This window comes from Macrosteles quadrilineatus, unplaced genomic scaffold, assembly GCF_028750875.1.
Source record: "Macrosteles quadrilineatus isolate MER2022 unplaced genomic scaffold, UCM_ALF_1.0 Scaffold_19__1_contigs__length_3004403, whole genome shotgun sequence".
NCBI classification, from domain to species: domain Eukaryota; kingdom Metazoa; phylum Arthropoda; class Insecta; order Hemiptera; family Cicadellidae; genus Macrosteles; species Macrosteles quadrilineatus.
In genome coordinates this window covers 38,170-57,867 of record NW_026542612.1, presented here as the reverse complement: position 1 = coordinate 57,867, position 19,698 = coordinate 38,170, and the positions used below count along the sequence as shown (strand labels likewise).

Genomic DNA, 19,698 nt, shown 5'->3' with positions numbered 1-19,698 from the left:
CAAGTTGTATTTATATCTCATTTGGAATTACACACTGTAAACACAGTTACAATCTATCTAATTAGAAAAGTAGGGTTCTAACCTACAAATGGTACGAAGTAATACAGTAGTTTGTAATTTTATGAGTATTTAGTTGGACATGGCATCATAAAAAAGAGTTCTGTTTCTGCTACGTTCTTAAATCTTTACGTTCTTTGAGAAACAAAAAAAAAACTGTTCATTAATATTGCAAGGCACTCTAAAATATTTTAAACAATTTATGTTTTTTATGTCTGGAGAAACTTGTTAATTGGTTCACAACTATGAAAATTTATCTTTTTCGCATATTTGCGGCAAAAAATGACAACAATTTTACCACACAAGATATCTTGTTGGTATTTGTATTTGTATCTTGTTGGAACATTGTCGGCATTTATCACTTTCTTTTTCATAAATCTTGATTTGTTATAATCTACATATTTTATTCCGTAAGCGAATCGGTCCCCACGAAATATCTCGAGCTAGGATAAAGGTAGCATGGCTGTTGAGGATTAATTTTAAAGCTTAAGGTCCAAGGACGGTGTAGTACAGGTAAAATAGCGTTTTATAAACAACAAAATTTGTACATTCATGAAATTTCACCTGTGAGTTACTAATAATATGAGAAATGAAGATCCGATGAGTCCCCAAAATTTTGGGCGTCCTAAGGCCCTTTTTGGGGCCCTTTTTGTTCCGAAGGGCCCTTGTTCCTGAATAATTTTCTTTTTACGTTTACGGACGAGTGAGATGTGGTTTTCGATGGTTTTAGTTATTTTGAATCGATTGGCACTAGTTTTAAGTGTATTAAACCACTCCATACAGGGTGTTTCGAAAGATTATTACTTTTTACAATATTTAAACATTAATTCATAAAGTAATAAAATTAGTTACCTCCATGCTCTAAAAGGGGATTATTGAAAATAATTGTAATTCTTTACTACGTAAGGAAAGGATTACAAGGAGTAAGAGAAAATATTAAATACCCCCGTCACAGCAAACCTGCAGACCTACGAATTTACGTTTTACTTAATTGATTTTCAATTAAATCTAAAGTAGCATTGCGTTTAACGATTACCTTGGTTTGCTGTTACAAGGAGGCTAATAAAGTGTGTTTATAGTAAAATATTAATAGCCTTGTATAAAACAAATAAATTTAACAAGTTTGATCAAAATATATCTATTACAAACAAACAAAATCATTTTACACTATTCTACATAAGAATAACATGGGAATTTTAAATTTACAATTTTAGTATTTTATCCGTAACTAATAACCATACAAAAACACGTTAATATACTAAATTATTTGTTTTTAAGCTATTTGAAATGTTCTAGAGAAAAATTGGGAAACTTTGTGTTTTGAGGATAAAGTAAATAAGAAAACCCAATTTTTACCCCATAAACCTCGTTCCCATTGTTCAGGACAAAAATGCACGTACCGGCAATGCTGCTCTGATGTCTTAGTGCTGTCCTGGTCGTCATAACCACGAAAGATAACCGCACTTGTATTGATTGAAAATAAGTTTGAGGAACTTAAGATACAAGTTGCAAACGTCAGTATGTATGACCACATTGTTCGTGCTTTAAGATCGGTGTTGCCTGTTCTGCAATATGCAAGGTTTCAGGTTTGTAAAGGGGAATCCTGCTTGAACACCAACTCGGAATAACTTCTTGATTAGCATCGTACGTGTCAACCAACTCGGACTAAATCAGTAAATATGGACAAGTTGCTAAGAATAATAAAATTTTTAATGAGTCGTCTGAGAATAATTATTGTGATGATGGAATTGTAAAGAGAGATAGGCTACTACGGAAATTGTAGAAAAATAGCTTTAGTTTAAGTACTTCATTTTAACATGTAATGTAAGGTTTTATACAAATAAAATTGTTTTAATTTTTAATAAATGTAAAAAAATAACTTAAATAGCTACCTAAGAAAGGTTTATATCAATTTGAAATTGGTCTTAATAGATTTGCATAAAAACACGTTGAAAGATTATTCACACCACCTTTAAAGTTGAAATGTTTGCTTAGTAACCTATGTTATTATGTTATAGTGTAAAACTTAATCCATCCCCTTTTAGCGAACATCCCAAATAAGCTCTTACTGTACCGAAGTTCTTATGGTAAAACATAGACCCGAAACCGATTTACGTTTTTATTTCGATGCCCCCAGAAATCTAAAAGCACCATCCACTCAAAATATTATATATGTGTTTATATACATATATATAATATAATATATCCATGTTATATACGTGTCCGTAAACATGATAACTCGAGTAATTTTGGTTCAATTTTAACGAAACCGGCATAATCGATCCTTGGAACAGGGTTTTATGTGGTATAAATTTGTAATCTTTGACCCTCAAAACACAAAGTTTCCCAATTTTTCTCTAGAGCATTTAAAGAGCTTAAAGAAAACAAATAATTTAGTGTATTAACGTGTTTTGTAAGTGTATTAGTTACGAATAAAGCTCAAAAATTGTAAATTTAAAATTCCATCTTATTCTTTAGGAGAATAGTGTAAAATGATTTTGTTTGTTTGTTTATAGATATGTCTTAATAAAACTTGTAAAATGTATTTGTTTTATACTAGGCTATTAATATTTTACTATTAACACACTTTATTAGCCTCCTTGTAGCAGCAAACCTAAGTATTCATTCTCGATACAATTTTTGATTTAATTGAAAATCGGGCAAAATGAAAATTCGCTTAGTCTAAGGTTTGCTGTGACGGGGGTATTTAATATTTTCTCTTACTCCTTGTGATCCTTCCCTCTTATATAGTAAAGAATTACAGTTATTTTCAATAATCCCCTTTTATATAGAGCATGGAGGTAACTAATTTTATCACTTTATGAATAAATGTTTAAATATCGTAAAAAGTAATAATATTTCGAAACACCCTGTATGGAGTGGTTTAATACACTTAAAACTAGTCCCAATCAATTTAAAATAACTAAAACCATCGAAAACCACACCTCACTCGACCTTATACGTAAAAACTAAATTATTCAGGAACAAGGGCCCTTCGGAACAAAAAGGGCCTTAGGACGCCCAAAATTTTGGGGACTCATCGGATCTTCATTTCTCATATTATTATTGCTAATTAACTCACAGGTGAAATTTCATGAATGTACAAATTTTGTTGTTTATATGGAGTGTTTTTGTATTATTTTACCTGTACTAGTGAGAAAAATATCAGAAGTGTCAAAGAGCCAGTCATTTTCTAATGGAAGTATACTGTTACAGTGTTTGTATAAGCTGTTTTAAATATACCAGCTGATGCATTGCGTGTTTATTTGTTTATTGATTTTATTGTTCTGTTAAAGGTTAGAATAGTAATGCAGTGTTAAAATGTATCGTGTTAGAGGAAGTCCGCGACTACGAAGGAGAGGATTTAGGAATGGTGCACAGCTAGGGAATGGTTAAGAACTGGGGGTAGTTTCCGTTTCTTTACGTTTCTTAAACTAACCAAAAATATGCGTGCCAATGCTGATAAAAATAATTGAACCCTAACTGGTGACAAAGGATTTCTAGAAGTCAATCGATGATCGTTTTTTAACCGTAAATATACGGTATATTAAAAACGTAAAACATGCGTTCAAACAACATGATAGGTATGTTATAAATTAAATGAGAAATGTAATACTATTAACAATTTAATACTTGAAAATGTGGATGAGGAAGCAAATGAATACTTCAGTGTGGTCAAAACTATCATTGATGAACTCGCTGAACATTTAAATATGACTAATATGATAGAATATGGAACTTCAATCACACCATCCGGAGGATCACCACAAAAACTTACACTAAAAGTAGTTTTTATTTTGATGTAGATCAGAAACATAAATCTAGGTTTAGGTTTAATTAAAGGGGTGCTAATTTTGTTGAACCTTACAAAAGGTTAAAGGAGTATGAAATTATAAATCCGGGGTCATGGTGCTAACGTGATGGTCGTTAGTAATAGCCAAGCTTATCTCAACACACTCATATGCCTTTTCATATTTTACGGAGATAATTTCCCGAATTTTAATCAAGGGAGCATTTTTTTATCATCATTACCACAAGACCAAAGCTACTTAGTAAACCAGTATTTACTTACAAATAATTACACGTTTGTTGCCTTTATCAGGGATAAGACTTAGGGAGAAATTAAATTATTTGTTTAAAGCAGACAACGAGACTGTTGTTTTATTATTATTATTATTATTTTTACAAAATATATGGTGTACAGAGATATCTATAGTGACCAGAAGGTCATTTGATTCTTTAAGTTTGTTTAAATATTACATACTTTTTTAGCTTTTTAGGGACTTCTGTCTCTGCAAGCCCCTAGTTTATCTTTAATATAGCTTTGAAATATACAGTAAAGCTGTAAAAAAATTTTTCAAAGTGTATGACTTCAAATTGTTAACCTACAACAACATTCTCCACGACTACTCAACTTGTCCTAGGATCTAAGATGGTATATGTAGGGTAAGAGGGTAAACTATTCTGCGCATAGATCGAAGCAGTAATCTTTCTCGGCCAAGAAGATTGCTTGGCTCAGAAGATTTATTTGGCCACGGAACGCATAAGACAGAGCTCACAACTTATGGGTCTCTTGTTTTCCTCTTAAAGTTGTTAAAGTTGGTTAACCGATTCGTTTTCTTCTTTGTCTTGGATCCCAAGCCAAAATTACAGAATAGCGTTCGAAAATAATTTAAACGCTGAGTATTGTTAGTGAGCTTGTAAGTGATATACCTTTTTTGAACACAAATACAAATTGTTAATTGCAAATACAAATGATATACTTGTAATGTATGTTTGAGATCCCGTTTCCATATCAAGTAACGGCGGAGAACTTTCTGTATGAGGTTCAAAAGATGCATATTTTTAACATATTATACAGTAGCCTTTTTATAAAAGGGCAATACCCCCAACATATCAAATCTCCAATATTAAATGAATCCCCATTTGCCTGATTTGTTTTGCGAATATATTTTCCTCAAAATATCAGAATTATTATTCTCTTTTTAAATAACATTAGGATTAATGCACAGCATGACCTAGGTTTCCTGCTCCAGGAAACACAATTACGATTATTTTAAGTTAAATTTTATAAGTATGAAATAAATAAGTTGGCCACGCTTGATAAAAAATGTATTCATAAACAAGCAAACTTTAACAAAATTTACTTATTCTCCACAAAATTAACATTACCATTTTAAATTTTCTCCGCATCCATTCAGCACATAACAACGCTTTTTTAATGATTTGTATTTTTTAAGCTCTACAAATCTTCTAGAAGTAAATGGTAAACTTTTATGTTTCGAGGTTCAAAAATGGACACAACCTTAAAAGTCCATTATCCCCATATAACCCTGTTCAGCATAGCCTGATTATGCTAGTTCGTGAGGTCGTTCGAATAAACGTAGACACGAATATTAAAACATAACCGGTATGGATCGTAAACATAGCAAATACAGTAACTGGCCCGAATCCTACTATAATAACATTAGCCTATGGTTTAGACAGCTCCGTTAAATAATGTTTACTTTCGGGTCAGTCATATCATTTGTGTATGCTCGTGATCCATACAGGTACCGGTTCTGTTATAATAATCGTGAACGTATGTGTATAAGTTTGTACACAATTCCATCAAAATCTGATTAATTAATTTATATGAATTTGAAAGAATGGTTTTTTTGGCCTCTGGGGGCATATAAATGAAAATGGTAGTACATCGGTCCCTGGTTAGTGTATGGGTAATACCATGAGATCTACGGTAATAGCTCATTCCCTAAATGGGAAAATTAGCTAAAGTGAGGTAAAATATCCCCCAAAAAATGTCCTCCAAAACAATAGTAGCAGTTAGTCTTTACAGAAACAGCTTATAATACCCTGTTTTGGTGAAAGATAATTATAACGTAATGAACAGAAGAAAATATAGCTCAAACTAACTATTTTCTACCATCAAATAATATACACACGTTTATAAAACAATAAATGTTAATAACTATAAAGTATGCCTAGCCTATATAAATATACTAAAAGACCCATGACAACCCTCCAAATATTATAAAACATAATACCTTGGAAAGAAAAATACTCGAAGACGAAAGAAACTAAACTAAGATCGTATTTTGGTCAAAGACCGCCAACGTGAAATGAAATAAACATTAGTTATGGAGGTTGTGATTCATTGCCAAGAGGTTATATTTTACCAAGCATCATTACAATCCGACGAACTCTGGACTGGACATTAATGTTTAATATGTTTGTTTTCTAACCGGTCTAGATATTTTTGGTTTAATTTAAACATGAATATTGCGTATTTAAACAAACCTTGTCAAAATGAATAGATTACACTAGTTGAATTACCATTTGTTGATGCTAAAATGACATTTTCGTACAAGTAAATTTATGAAACATAATCTTTATTTAATATGTAGTTGATTTCAGTTGCGCTATAAACTTTTACAAGAATATAGAAAGATATCGTACCGTACTAGTAGTACACTTCAGTGCAAAGTTGAAGTGCACACTGACAACCCCTGTCGAAAAATGAGCGGTCACTGTACTCATTCTGTATCTATATAAATAAAATTAGAGTTTTGTCTGTACATTGCTTAGAATCATGCAGTTTTTGGTTATTTTTACGTTTCATAGCCTAAGAAAGCCGAAACGAGTCTTATCTCAATTTCTGTCTGTATGTCTGTCTGTCCATTCTGTGACTCGGTCTGTAACGCCAAAATGTCATTTTACGCGGCCTACTCCTAGAAAACTAGAGTACCGATCACGGTTCTAATAATTTTTCTGTATTTAATGGATTGGTAAGAGTGTCTTTGGCTATAAAAACATGGCCTCGCTTCTTTGAAAACAAAATAACAAACCACCAAAAACCCAATTTTGTTCGATTTTTGTCAAATTTTCTCCCAATGTTTACTATTACATTTTATGAAATATCAATCAGCTGTTTGGATTAGTTCTCACTTCTAGCTGTCACTGATATGCTTACATTCAAAGTTGTTTACAAACACCGCAACCATTTCCGATCAAGTTTTGTCAGCACATCCAAACCAAGTGAGATTAAAAACGTTGTGCCTTACTTAACCGCTTTAATTAATCGCAAGTGCAACGATTGTTCTTGAGTTTTGATAACCGGGGAAAATACCGTGAATCAGTGTTGTATTATTGCAAGGAAACTTACATTTTTTAATCATCGTCACCAATACCGTAGCTTACAAAGGTTTCCACACATTGACGGCGCTTCAAGGACAGTTGTGTTAAGTGCAAAGTAAAAAATCACAACTGCATTGGGTGATCGTGGATGTTGCTGCGATCTTGGAAGATCTTTCTAATTTCGCTGTGATCGTACCGTAACAGAGGTTTAACTTAACAGGTGTAGCTAAACTCGCTTTTCCAATGTGTCACTTTTGGTTTCTACTTACTTACATTTCGACAACGATATCGGTACTTTTGCTACTTAGGAAATAAAACTACAAACGTACAAAACAACAGATTAGTGCGTTTTTTGTCACATTTCCTCCGAATGTTTGCTAGATATATGTAGCCTACCGATTATTGTTTAGATATTACGTAATCTTTAAATAAGAAACCTTTGTTTGGATAAAGGTGGTTTCTTCAAACTGTCATTGATGTGTTAACAATAAAAGCTGCTTACAAATAATGTTATTAATGGGAAACAACTTTGATTTTCGAAAACTTAAAAAAAAATTTTAAACCAAAGGAGATAAATAACTTCGGTACTGCACCACATCAAGTGAAAGTTTTTTTAGCAAACCATAGTGAGTTTTTAAAGCTTTACGTTGGTAACGTTACATGTTACATGTTTTGTGGCCTGTGTATTTATTTATTTATATATTTGCCAACAGATTAACACCTATAATACAGTTTTATTAGAAGGACAGGTTGAATTAGTCGCAAGTACTACTTACAGTTCTTTTCTCAAATGTAAACGTTGGTTTTTGGTAATGCTACTTTTCCTTTCCTTTTTTGGAACCGGTGGTAGCAGTAAGAATCATTTTTACATAACTTACAAACACATCACTATTTATTTATAAACACTGCACCTTATTGCTTATTTAATTTAATGCTGCTGCTTTTATGCTTATTTATTTGATTTCTTACTGTATGATTTTTAGCGTTTTCTGTCTGGACTCCAAAATGTTGTGTGGACTCAATTCTGTATTTGTGTGTGTATGTCTATTGGTAACGCATTAATGTCCTTATTTTTCGTGGAAAAGACAAGAGCACCATTGTTAATAAAAATTTCAACCCGAATAAGTGTGCAGTAGTGAGGTTGAGGTAGTGTTTTAACTACTTTTAACCAGTGTGAAAAGTAACTTTCAATTACAGGCCTACCTTAGGGCTATGCCTCAAAGATCTATACTGTAAAGCAATTCCTTTCATCGTTAGATATAAAATATGAACTAACACGATCGGGTGACATTTAATTGCGAAGCATTCGTTTTGGCTTTGAAACTGTCAGATATTGTATTTGAGAAGGTTTATATGTATTCCTAAACAATTATAGTTTTGTCATCATATCTGGAAAAATGCACACTAAATATGCAAACCAACTCCTGTTCTGAATATAAGGTTTTAACTTACTACTAGATTCCCGTACGTAGAACGGGCAAACCGCTAGTCTGTACATAAACGTGCTACATTGTTGTCTAGGTGAGGTTATCACTTGGTCTGCCCCTATACTTGACATGACATGTACATCACACCCACCGCCCGTATCTCTACCTCAAGGACAACCTACAGTTGACCTATAATTTTATTGATCGAAGTTTGTGTTAAAATTAAAAACAGTAGTACAACCATAAACTAACTGTAATACCTTTTATACTAGTTGTGTATTTGAACGGTCTAGTTCGTACCTTTTCTTAACCTTATCAAATGTCCTTGAGTGATTCTTATCTTATAGGTAATAATACTTATTTTTATTTGTCTGTACTATGTTTAGGGAAAAGGAACCGTAGGAGTATTGTAGAGTTTATAGTAGGCCTACTGTAGTACCGGGTGGTGTATCCGGTAAAAGAAATACACCACATCGCATTGCGGCATGGGACTGAAAGCATACCTCTCTTGTAGCCAACCATTTAACTAAATATTGTTTATATTAATGAATAATATTAAACGGTTACATAGTTTAGTCTGGTTGGGAAGTTTCTTAGCTCAAGTCCTCGCTCGGCATCTTTGTATTTTGCAGATATAAAGATTACTTCTGTCCTGGATTGTATTTTAGGCAATCAACCTGTACATGGCACTCACCTATATAGCTCGTTCAGCATGAGAATCCCACAAAAAAGTGTCAGTTTATTCATAATATTGACAAACAATTTGACATGATTTGATTTGTTTAAATCACAAAGTTTGGACGATTCTTCATAATTCAATCCTCGCGATAAGGTTCAACAGCCAGCAGAGCCTGACGGGTGTACAGTTTCTGTCTACAGTACATTTGTATCAGACCTCTGACCCCCACGAGGGTCAGACCACCAAGGACACATCGTGAGAGAGGAGAAGCTAGGGTGTCGAACAGTGCGTTTCCCACAGTGGTGGCAAAGCTGGGCAACAGAAGTCCTCCTACCAGTCTACCGGCCTTCACCTTACTGTCGTCTTCCTCCACATCAGCGTGTAGTGAGGGAAACACTCTTCCGACTACTGGTAAACTTAGCTCCGAGCACCTGATGAGGACGTAAGAGAACAGATTAGTAAACCGTATTACTTTGACAGTACTAATATTTAAACAAAATGTCTACTTTGCTGATTTCAGCTAGGCATACATTTATTATGCATATTTATTATGTATTCAACAATAGGTAGGCTATTCCTCGTAGTCCAAAAAAAGTTTAAAAAATCTTGAACTGCAGTTTCACCGTGCGTTTTAATGTTAAATACATTGATGTTACAAATTGTCCTAAACCATCATAAACAGAGTTAGGCTTGGTTAGGCATATTGGTGTTGATCGTGATAGTAGGAAAAATAACAATGATGGGATCATTCAATAAAAAAAAACTTTTGAGAAACTTAAGGATTGTTTTGGGGGGTAAGAAGTATTGGGTGGCAAATCTGTAAAAAATGTAAACCAGCGTAACTACGTTAGCAAAAACAATTAGTGAATTATGAGAATGGTTATTAACAAACTAATCTGTGGCCATATTTTTACCGGCGTAGTAGTTTCAAAAGTTTATCCTCCCATGGAATGAAGTTGATTGTGACACTAATGAGGGGGATAGCTCTACAAACCGCCATAGCCATGAACGGATTCATGGAAAACAGCATCAGTTTGGCAGCGTTTGGTCCATATATCTGTAAAAACGCACATATAGGATCAGTTGAAATTTTAACATTTTGTTGACTGGTGAAGTAAAAGTAAACATATCTAAAGATAGTATTTCTTTTCTTTTAGAGGGTATAGAAAACGATTAAATATGATTTTAAAACTGATTGGGTTTTAATTTAAAACGATTTTTGTTATTTATATTAATTAGTACCAATATTTGGAGGAAAGAGTCTCAACTAAGACCAAGGAATCAGGGAACTTAGTACATGCAAGAAGGTGGAATTACGATGCTATAGAGGAAAGTTATAATTTTGTATATTACATTTTTTGTATAAAACAATAACTGTAGTAAACATTCATATACAGGGTGTCTCATGAGAGGTGTCTCAAATAGATTACGGAAAAACGGCTTAACGTACAAGGATGAAATAAAATCATTTCCCGTTAAATCGACCCCAAGGAATAACGTAAAAATATTTTTAACTTTCTCCCAATACAGGGTGTGCCAAAAACTGAGGGTCACTAGTTCGAATCTCGGAATTTTCAAACGTAAACATATGTCATGTTATACATCATTTTAAAGGTATTTGATAGGCAAACATTTTAGCGAAAACAGAAACTAGTTATCTTTTTCCGTTTCAAAATGGCGGCAGCTTTTTTGGAAAAATCTATATTTTTTTATTAATACTCTGTGTTTCCTATACCAATGCATTCATCCCTTCTCCGGTAAATTTTCTTACTCATTATGAAATTAGCTTTACTTTGATATGCTACAAGTAACGGGTTTTTGAAATTATAAAAATTCCAAATTTTTTTTTTTTTAAATTTGCAAATGCTCATTTTTCAAAAATTTCAAATAGCAACATATGTCAAGTGGCACATTATTTTATAGGTTTTTTAATTCCTAACAACTTTGTAATTTACACTTACTTCGTATCTCTTTTAGTTTTTGCGTAAATAACTAAAAAACCTAATTTTCCTATATCAAATGCATGTTATTTGGGTTTGACGTGGTTTAACACTTCATCAAATAGGGCCTTTAGTGTTAAACCCAAATAACTTGCATTTGATATAGGAAAATTAGGTTTTTTGTTATTTACGCAAAAACTAAAAGAGATACGAAGTAAGTATAAATTACAAAGTGTTTAGGAATTAAAAAAACTATAAAATGATGTGCCACTTGACATATGTTGCTATTTGAAATTTTTGAAAAATGAGCATTTGCAAATTTCCAAAAAAATTTTTTTTTTTGAATTTTTATAATTTCAAAAACCCGTTACTTGTAGCATATCAAAGTACAGCTAATTTCATAATGAGTAAGAAAATTTACCGGAGAAGGGATGAATGCATTGGTATAGGAAACACAGAGTATTAAAAAAATATAGATTTTTTCCAAAAAAGCTGCCGCCATTTTGAAACGGAAAAAGATAACTAGTTTCTGTTTTCGCTAAAATGTTTGCCTATCAAATACCTTTAAAATGATGTATAACATGACATATGTTTACATTTGAAAATTCCGAGATTCGAACTAGTGACCCTCAGTTTTTGGCACACCCTGTATTGGGAAAAAGTTAAAAATATTTTTACGTTATTCCTTGGGGTCGATTTAGCGGGAAATAATTTTATTTCATCCTTGTACGTTAAACCGTTTTTCCGTAATCTATTTGAGACACCTCTCGTGAGACACCCTGTATATTAATTAATACCCCCGCCGCAGCAAACCTGCTGACTTAGCGAATTTCCATTTGCCTGATTGGATTTAAACTAAAATGTCTCCTTAAAAATATCACATTTATTCCCTATTTAAACAGAATTAGTTTAATGAGTACTTAGGTTTGCTGCAACAGGGAGGGTAAAAAAGTTTTTTTATGTAAAATATTAAAAGGTACTGCGGTTTAGTAAGAAATTAATGTATTTTCCAAATTTGATCAAAATATGTCCATAAACAAGCAAACTACAACAGTTGACTTATTCTCCATAAGAATAACATGGGAATTTTAAAATTACAATTTTTTTGAATTTTCTCCGTAACAATTAGGCGCATAATAACGCTTCAATATACTAAATTATTTGATTTTTTAAGCTCTACAAAATGGTTTGAAAAGAAATTGTGAAATTTTGTGTTTTTAGGGTCAAAAATGGGAAAAACCTATTTTTACCCCATAAAACCCCCCATAAACCCCCGTTCCCATAGTCCGATCATGCTGGTTCGCGAACTCATTCAAGTTTATCCCGCCTTACACCTTCAAACCAAATTTTATCAAAATCGGACAAAAATTACTCAAGTTATCGTGCGGATGGACACACATATATATATATATTATATATATATATATATATATATATATATATAGATATATAAAAATTTGAACGAATGGTGTTTTTGGCCTCTGGGGACATCAAAATGAAAAAGTAAATCGGTCCCGGGCTTAGGTCTTACCATGAGACCTACGGTAATAGCTACTTCCCTATAGGGAAATTCGCTAAAATGTATTAAGTAATATTTGTTTCCCTGTCAGTTAGTCATAAACTGTATGACACATCCAGTTCCCCCACTGGGAGGCGGAGAAACGTAGGAACCATCCGTACAGGTAATATTCCAATCCAGAGAAGGATTGTAGTAATGTTGATAAAAGTTTAGTAGTATACGAAGTTAAAATAATTATTGTATTGAATATTAATAAATGTATTAATGCTATTAACGAATATCGATTAAGTAATGTTTGTGTCATGTCATATACAAGTAATGCCATATTTACAAATATTTGCATTTATAAAGGTAGTATGTGAAATGAAATGATTGTAGTATATAGTGGCTTTAAATATATTAACGAAAACTGATTCGGTAAAGTTTGTTTGTTTCCCTGTCAGTTAGCCACAAATTGCAGCATATAAAGTGATTGTGAAACTATGTATACAACATTTAGCAGTGTGATAGTACTTTTCGCTGTGAAATCGCCTTGTTTCGTTACATTTTTATCACCTGAATAAATCCAGAATTGTATTGTTTACCACGCAAAATAGCTATTTGTGTTTGAGAGTACAAAGTACGTCATGTCGCTCTAGAACTGTAGATGGCCGCACATTTCAAGAGCGACTATGACGGTTTGTGTTCGTAATGGTAATACACACAAGATGTTTCCTACCACCATAACTAACTTATCATAACGCACGGATTTCCTTTTAGTTGTATATAAAATGTAATTTAGGTTATGTTGTTTGCTTATCGGTTGTCAACCACCGGATCCGCGGCTGTGGTTGATGTAGAATTACCAACAGTGAAATCAACTGATTTAGCGAGTGGGAATGATATATTCCCATTCTAGAGTGGCAATGAGCTATTTTGCGTACTGTGGTAATGAGATCAATGGTAGGAAAAGCATGTTTACGATGCAAAAGTAATGTTTATTGCGCTTTTGACGGATTATGGATTATTCCGACGTAAACAAACATTTTTGTCATTCTTTCATCCACTTTATCAATCTTCAACAACCAATACTGAATAATCAATGAAAATTTGAACTTAAGTTGAAGACCCAACCTAACAATGCTTTAGTTTTGAAGTTCCTAACAGTAATAAAAAATATTCCAATGTCTACTTTTAATTAAAAAAATAATTAGTCTTTGTAGTTTAGCGAAAAATAACATTCCCAATACACGAGTGAAAGTGGGCTATCAATATTCGATGAATCTCGCACTTAAAACATAACATTTTCTCATAAATATAGTTATGACTTACTTCATACTATTGTTACAAAATATACTATTATTTTGTAATTACTAAAAAGATTGGAATACCTCTGTTAAGACAAATGTTCCGTGAAAGGTCAAGAAGATATCTGCCAGAACCACTATAAGGCCTGCATATCCCACGTGGCAGAGTCGTCCGTACATGTTAGAGGCCGCATCTAGCGCCCTAACAGCCAGGCTCTTGTCTACTGTGATGTTGTATCTGGTTTTGCAGTTTCGGCATCCCAGACGTCCACAGCCTGGTTGAGCTGCCTCAAAGTTCCGTATTAACATCAAAATACATTCTGGGTGCGCATAATAGCCACAAGAGCAAGGCTGAATACCCATTGAACTGCTGTCAATTGTTTGACCGCACACGGCACACCATCTCCCAAGAATCACTACAATCCCCTGATTATTTGAAAATTCGTCGGAATCATTCTCGCTTTGGCTTCCATCAGCACTAGGATGATTGTTCATTCTGGTGGATTCTTCTATACCAGTCGTATCTTGACTTCCGTTGAATCTATTATTCGGGTGACTTTCCCGCCATATGAGATAGGTTTCTACTGGAACTTTAACAATAAGAAATTTGAAAATAGGTCGCTTGGCAACGTCTATATGGCTGTTGTATTAATAGTCAAAGGTGATACCAAAAGGGAAGTTACCTCCTGTAGACAGTTGCCTTATAAGTACTATAATCCATTTTGTTATGAAAACCAGAACGACAAAGATTGAGGATATAAATAATGAAATTGAATGCTGTGAGATGTGAGAAAGAAAATTATACCAACTAGCAGTTACCCACGGGCTTCACCCCGTTTGACTTCATAAGCATTAATAAAACTATTGATTGGTTAAGTTAAGCTGAAATAAACAAACAGAATACAATAATACAAACAAATAATCACACCTGATTTTAATAAGGTAATAAATTAACAGACAAATAATAACAGACAAATAAGTACAGCTGAGGCAATTTTTAACATTAGGCATATGGAAAGTTCCCTTTGGAAAAGAATTACAACATTAAATAGTATATTTCGTACCTAGGGCCGAAAATGAGGTTCGATGACAGCTGGCATGGCCAGCAAAACGTAACTTTCAGCCACCAATTAACGTATGTAATACAGCCAAAAACATCATAGTGTGGTGAAAAGCCAATTTATGGATAGTAAATTATGGATAGTTTTGCGCAAGGTTTCTCGTCATGACGAACATTTTAAGTATATGGTTTATGGGGGTGTGACTTTTAAATAAAAATGAAATTAAATGAAAATCGTTTATTTTTTCAGGCAAAGTTAGGCCTTCCTTACACTTAGCCTGACATTCCAAAATATAACAAAACTAGCGGTAACCTGCGGGCTTTGCCCCGTTTAACTCCTTAATTTTCAAGATGATCTCGTTCGCATGGCTCAATCACGTCCTGACGTCCTGGTTGAAGTTCGTTCGCTACGCTCACTCACTTTTAGGTTAGAGCTCGTTCGCTGCGTTCACTTGCCTTCAGGTGTAGGTACCTACATTTCTCAGAAAAAAAGAGAAAAACATACAAATTTAACAAATAAAAAAACACATTTACACACTCTCGCATACACGTACTTTTCTCAAAAGTTCATGGATACTTTGGGATTTATATACATGGTTGCAAAAGTCTAGAACTCCCCAGTTAACTTTTTAATGCGTTGCGGTAGGAAAACCAAACTCGGCACATATTTACAACATAAGAATTTGCACTTTTTCATCAAAGTTACAACTTCGCCCAGCTCCCAAAATGGGGTATTTTGGGGGCAGCCCCAAATTTTCAAATGTAAACACCTATCATGTGCCCCTCATTTTAAAGGGTTTATCAAGATAAATTGAATGGCGCACACCTGAGGTAAATATCGCACCCCTAATCAAAATGGCAGCCATTTTAATTTAAGATGAGCAAGCAAGATTACGTCTGGACACCCCCAGTTAACTTTATAACGTGAGGCAGTGGGAAAACCAAACTCGGCACATGTTTACAACATAAAAAAATTAAAGTTAGAACGTGTACCCGGCCCCCAAAATGGGGTGTTTTGGGGGCAGCCCCAAATTTTCAAAAGTAAACACCTATCCTGTGATGTTGACCTCTAGTTTGCGCCATTCAATTTCTCTTGATAACCCCTTTAAAATGAGGGGTCACAAGATAGGCGTTTACATTTGAAAATTTGTATATATATTCAAATCTATATATATATACATATATAAAAGTTTGAACGAATGATGTTTTTGGCCTCTGGGGACATCAAAATGAAAAAAAAATCGGTCCCGGGATAGGTCTGACCGAGCCACCTACGGTAATAGCTACTTCCCTATAGGGAAATTCGCTAAAACGTAAACAAAACTGGAGCTATTGATTTTTAATCATAGAAAAACCTTTAAAATAGTTTATATGCTGGTTGTTCACCTTGCGTTTGTTTGAAACTCGTCCGATTTGAATAACTAATAGCTTAAATGAAAGCCGGTATCTCACTGAAGGTTCTTAGACCAAATTAAATAGGATCATATAATTATAACTGGTGAAATACATACATCTAAAATGGAAGTAAGAATTCAAAAATAAATCAAATTTAAGTGTAGTGGTTGAGTAATACAGTGGATAAATATATGCCGATGCTTGATATGAATCTGTGCTTTGCAAGCTAACTCGGAAAAGAAAACCACTTTTTTAAATATATAAGATTTTTCAGAACAGTATACTTTCTTAATATATATTCTTATTTATGAATGTCTCTATAATCCCCCATTTGTGATATGTATGACATCATGTGTCCTACTACACAAACAACATGGTAACTGATCCCAAGATGTTTCGTTTTTTGGTTTAAATTTATTTCAGTTAACTTGCACAATTTATCCATAGCTATTTTATATAACCTAACCAACTAATGCCCCACAACTATGGTCTGGTTTATGTTGAACAGCCTAAATGAAAAAAAGTAAACGGGTCAAACTATTGTCCAAAATTTAACATTCTCATTCCTGTGTATATCTATTGAGCTCGTATTCATATTGATATTTAGTAAACATGAAAAGAATAATAATGAGGTTTGTAATTCTTTGATTTGTTCAATAATTAAGACCTTTTGATAGTTAGTTACGTTAATATGTAATCAGCATATTATTTATACAGACAGATTGACAGATATATCAAAAACCCCATCCCTTTACATCAAAAACTAAAATCAGTGAAGGTAAGATGTTGGGAGAGCATTTATGGAGGAAGATCTTTTGAAGATCCACTATAACAGCTAGGATTGTTGAATCGTGAGCACTAACTAAAATCAGAAATTCTTTCAAAAATATTTTACAAAAAAGCAGTCATGCTAAGGTATTAATAGTTCTGTCTCTGAAAACTCGGAGACTTGCTATTGATTATAACAAGCAGTACAACTGTTAGCTTATCGTTATTCCTGAATTAATTTCCTCTGCCGTTTTCATTAGCATTAATCACTGTTTCAACAATCCTCTTCTTTATAAGACTTAAACTTGAGAAATTCAAAAATCAGTTGTTACTGTTGAAAAATAGAAAATCAAATCTCACACATATACATACTTATTTTGTCAAAATAATTAATTTTTACCAATCTTTATTATTATAGAGCCTTAATATTTATTGAGCTTCTATGCTACTGATGCTTATGATTAGTGGATATATTAGATTAGTTATTCTGTTTTAGCGAATTTTCCATATACAGGGTGATTGATATAAGTGTGCCAGCCGTTTTATTCGAAAACCATAAGAGATATCAAAAAAAGTTAAATGGTAAGTGCCTTGGCCTTTTTATTTAAAAAATTGTAGTAAAGTCGGAAAAATTATTTTAGCCGCCATTTTTCCAATATGGCCGCCAACTTTGATTTTTCTTATGTAACACCCTGTATTTTATGATGTATTCTTGTAGAAAATGTAATTTTAAGACGATTTTATTCTTGTGATTTTTTCATAAACCTAACCGTTTTAAAGATAATAATGGTTTAAGTTGTGAAATTTTGAATGGTTTTCGAATAAAACAGCTGGCATTCTTGCTTAGGCCTGTATCGAAACTCTTTCTCATGCAAAAATTTCAAAAATTTTACCATTATTATCTTTGAAACGGTTAGGTTTATGAAAAAAATCACAAGAATAAAATCGTCTTAAAATTACATTTTCTACAAGAATACATCATAAAATACAGGGTGTTACATAAGAAAAATCAAAGTTGGCGGCCATATTGGAAAAATGGCGGCTAAAATAATTTTTCCGACTTTACTACAATTTTTTAAATAAAAAGGCCAAGGCACTTACCATTTAACTTTTTTGATATCTCTTATAGTTTGCGAATAAAACGGCTGGCACACTTATATCAATCACCCTGTATAGGGAATAAGCTAGCTATTACCGTAGGTCTTATGGTAAGACCTGGGCCCGGGACTCGTTTACTTTATGTTTTGAGGTCCCCAGAAGACAAAAATCACACTCTGTTCAAATTTATATGTGTGTCAACTCAAGCGAAAATGATCCGATTCTGATGAAATTTGGTAAAACATGAAAACTTATGTTTATTCTAACAAGTTCTCGAACCAGCATGATCTGAGCATGGAAACGGAGTTAAATTGGATAAAAATGGGGGTTTCTCTATAAAAAATAAATAAATAAATAAATAATAATAATAATAATGGTTACTTAACTATTTTGTAGACCTTAAAAAAGAAATAATTTAGCAAATTGAAGCTTTGTTTTATGCCTAACGCTTACAGAGAAAATATCAATTAAGTTACAATTGAAAATGTCCATGTTATTCTCATTGAGAATACAGTAGGCTAAATAAACTGGTGTAGTTTGCTTGTTTATGGATATATTTTAATCTAATTTGGCAATTTTGTTTTTTGGTACTTCCTGTTAAGGGGGACATTCATTATTATCGATGATTTTTCTCGATACATCGATATTGACAAATTGAAACATATCAGCTGACAAACTACGATAAATAAATATTGTTCAGAATCAACAAACAATAATTTAAAAAAATATTGAAATGAAACTTTTCTAAGCCTAACAAAACTAACCAAACTTGCTGTAACATTTAAAAACTCCGCTTAATATTCTCCAATCACCTTTTCTGCTATAAAATGGATTTTTAAGTGGTACAGAAAGTTTGGTTGGTTATGTTATACTAGGTGAAACCCGTCGAAATCGACGGTCACTGTCAAGGCTTAAGCTAATTATTATTCATCTACGGAAAGTTAGGATCTAGTGGATCTAGTGGAATATATTTGAAGTGAAGGTTGCTTTTACTCTTAAACTGTTAGGGACCTCCTCGTTTATATGGTTGTGCGGCTTCATTGGCAACAAATAATTCAAATTACATAACAATGCCCCATTTCCAAAAAGCAATAAATACTGTAAATTGGCTGTTACGTCAATATTGACGTTTACATGCATTGTTAAACAAAGTATCTTATAAAGGATGATGTGATCAAGTTTAACAGGAATATGACCTTTCTGTCATGACAGTAGCTGCTTAAATAGTATTTACTCTTGGTGTCTTTTTTACAGCCAAAATGCCGTGTTATTTTAAATCATATTAACAACCCAGTGAGCCACGGTCTGTAATATAGATCACTTCAAATAATCTGT

The 19,698-nt window shown here is 33.0% G+C and overlaps 2 protein-coding genes across 3 annotated transcripts in view; one reads left to right on the top strand and one right to left on the bottom strand.

Moving 5' to 3' along the window:
- LOC129005292 (cGMP-dependent protein kinase, isozyme 1-like) overlaps positions 1-19,698 on the top strand; it is a 102,874-nt gene that overhangs the window by 64,117 nt on the left and 19,059 nt on the right. The window lies entirely within an intron of this gene.
- Positions 9,392-14,616, bottom strand: LOC129005293 (uncharacterized). The gene is made up of 3 exons (XM_054434147.1): positions 14,127-14,616; positions 10,212-10,354; positions 9,392-9,728 (listed from the first exon to the last, which is right to left on the bottom strand). Exons 1-3 carry the CDS (start codon positions 14,535-14,537, stop codon positions 9,434-9,436), a joined length of 849 nt encoding a protein of 282 aa, XP_054290122.1. The 5' UTR covers positions 14,538-14,616; the 3' UTR covers positions 9,392-9,433.

Excerpts from the sequence above, each read along its gene's own strand:
- LOC129005293 (XM_054434147.1), bottom strand. The coding sequence starts at position 14,537 with ATGAACAATCATCCTAGTGCTGATGGAAGCCAAAGCGAGAATGATTCC. Across the intron at positions 10,355-14,126 it reads GAACATTTGTCTTAACAGAG|ATATATGGACCAAACGCTGC; the intron begins GTATTCCAATCT and ends GCGTTTTTACAG. Across the intron at positions 9,729-10,211 it reads CTTTTGAAACTACTACGCCG|GTGCTCGGAGCTAAGTTTAC; the intron begins GTAAAAATATGG and ends CGTCCTCATCAG.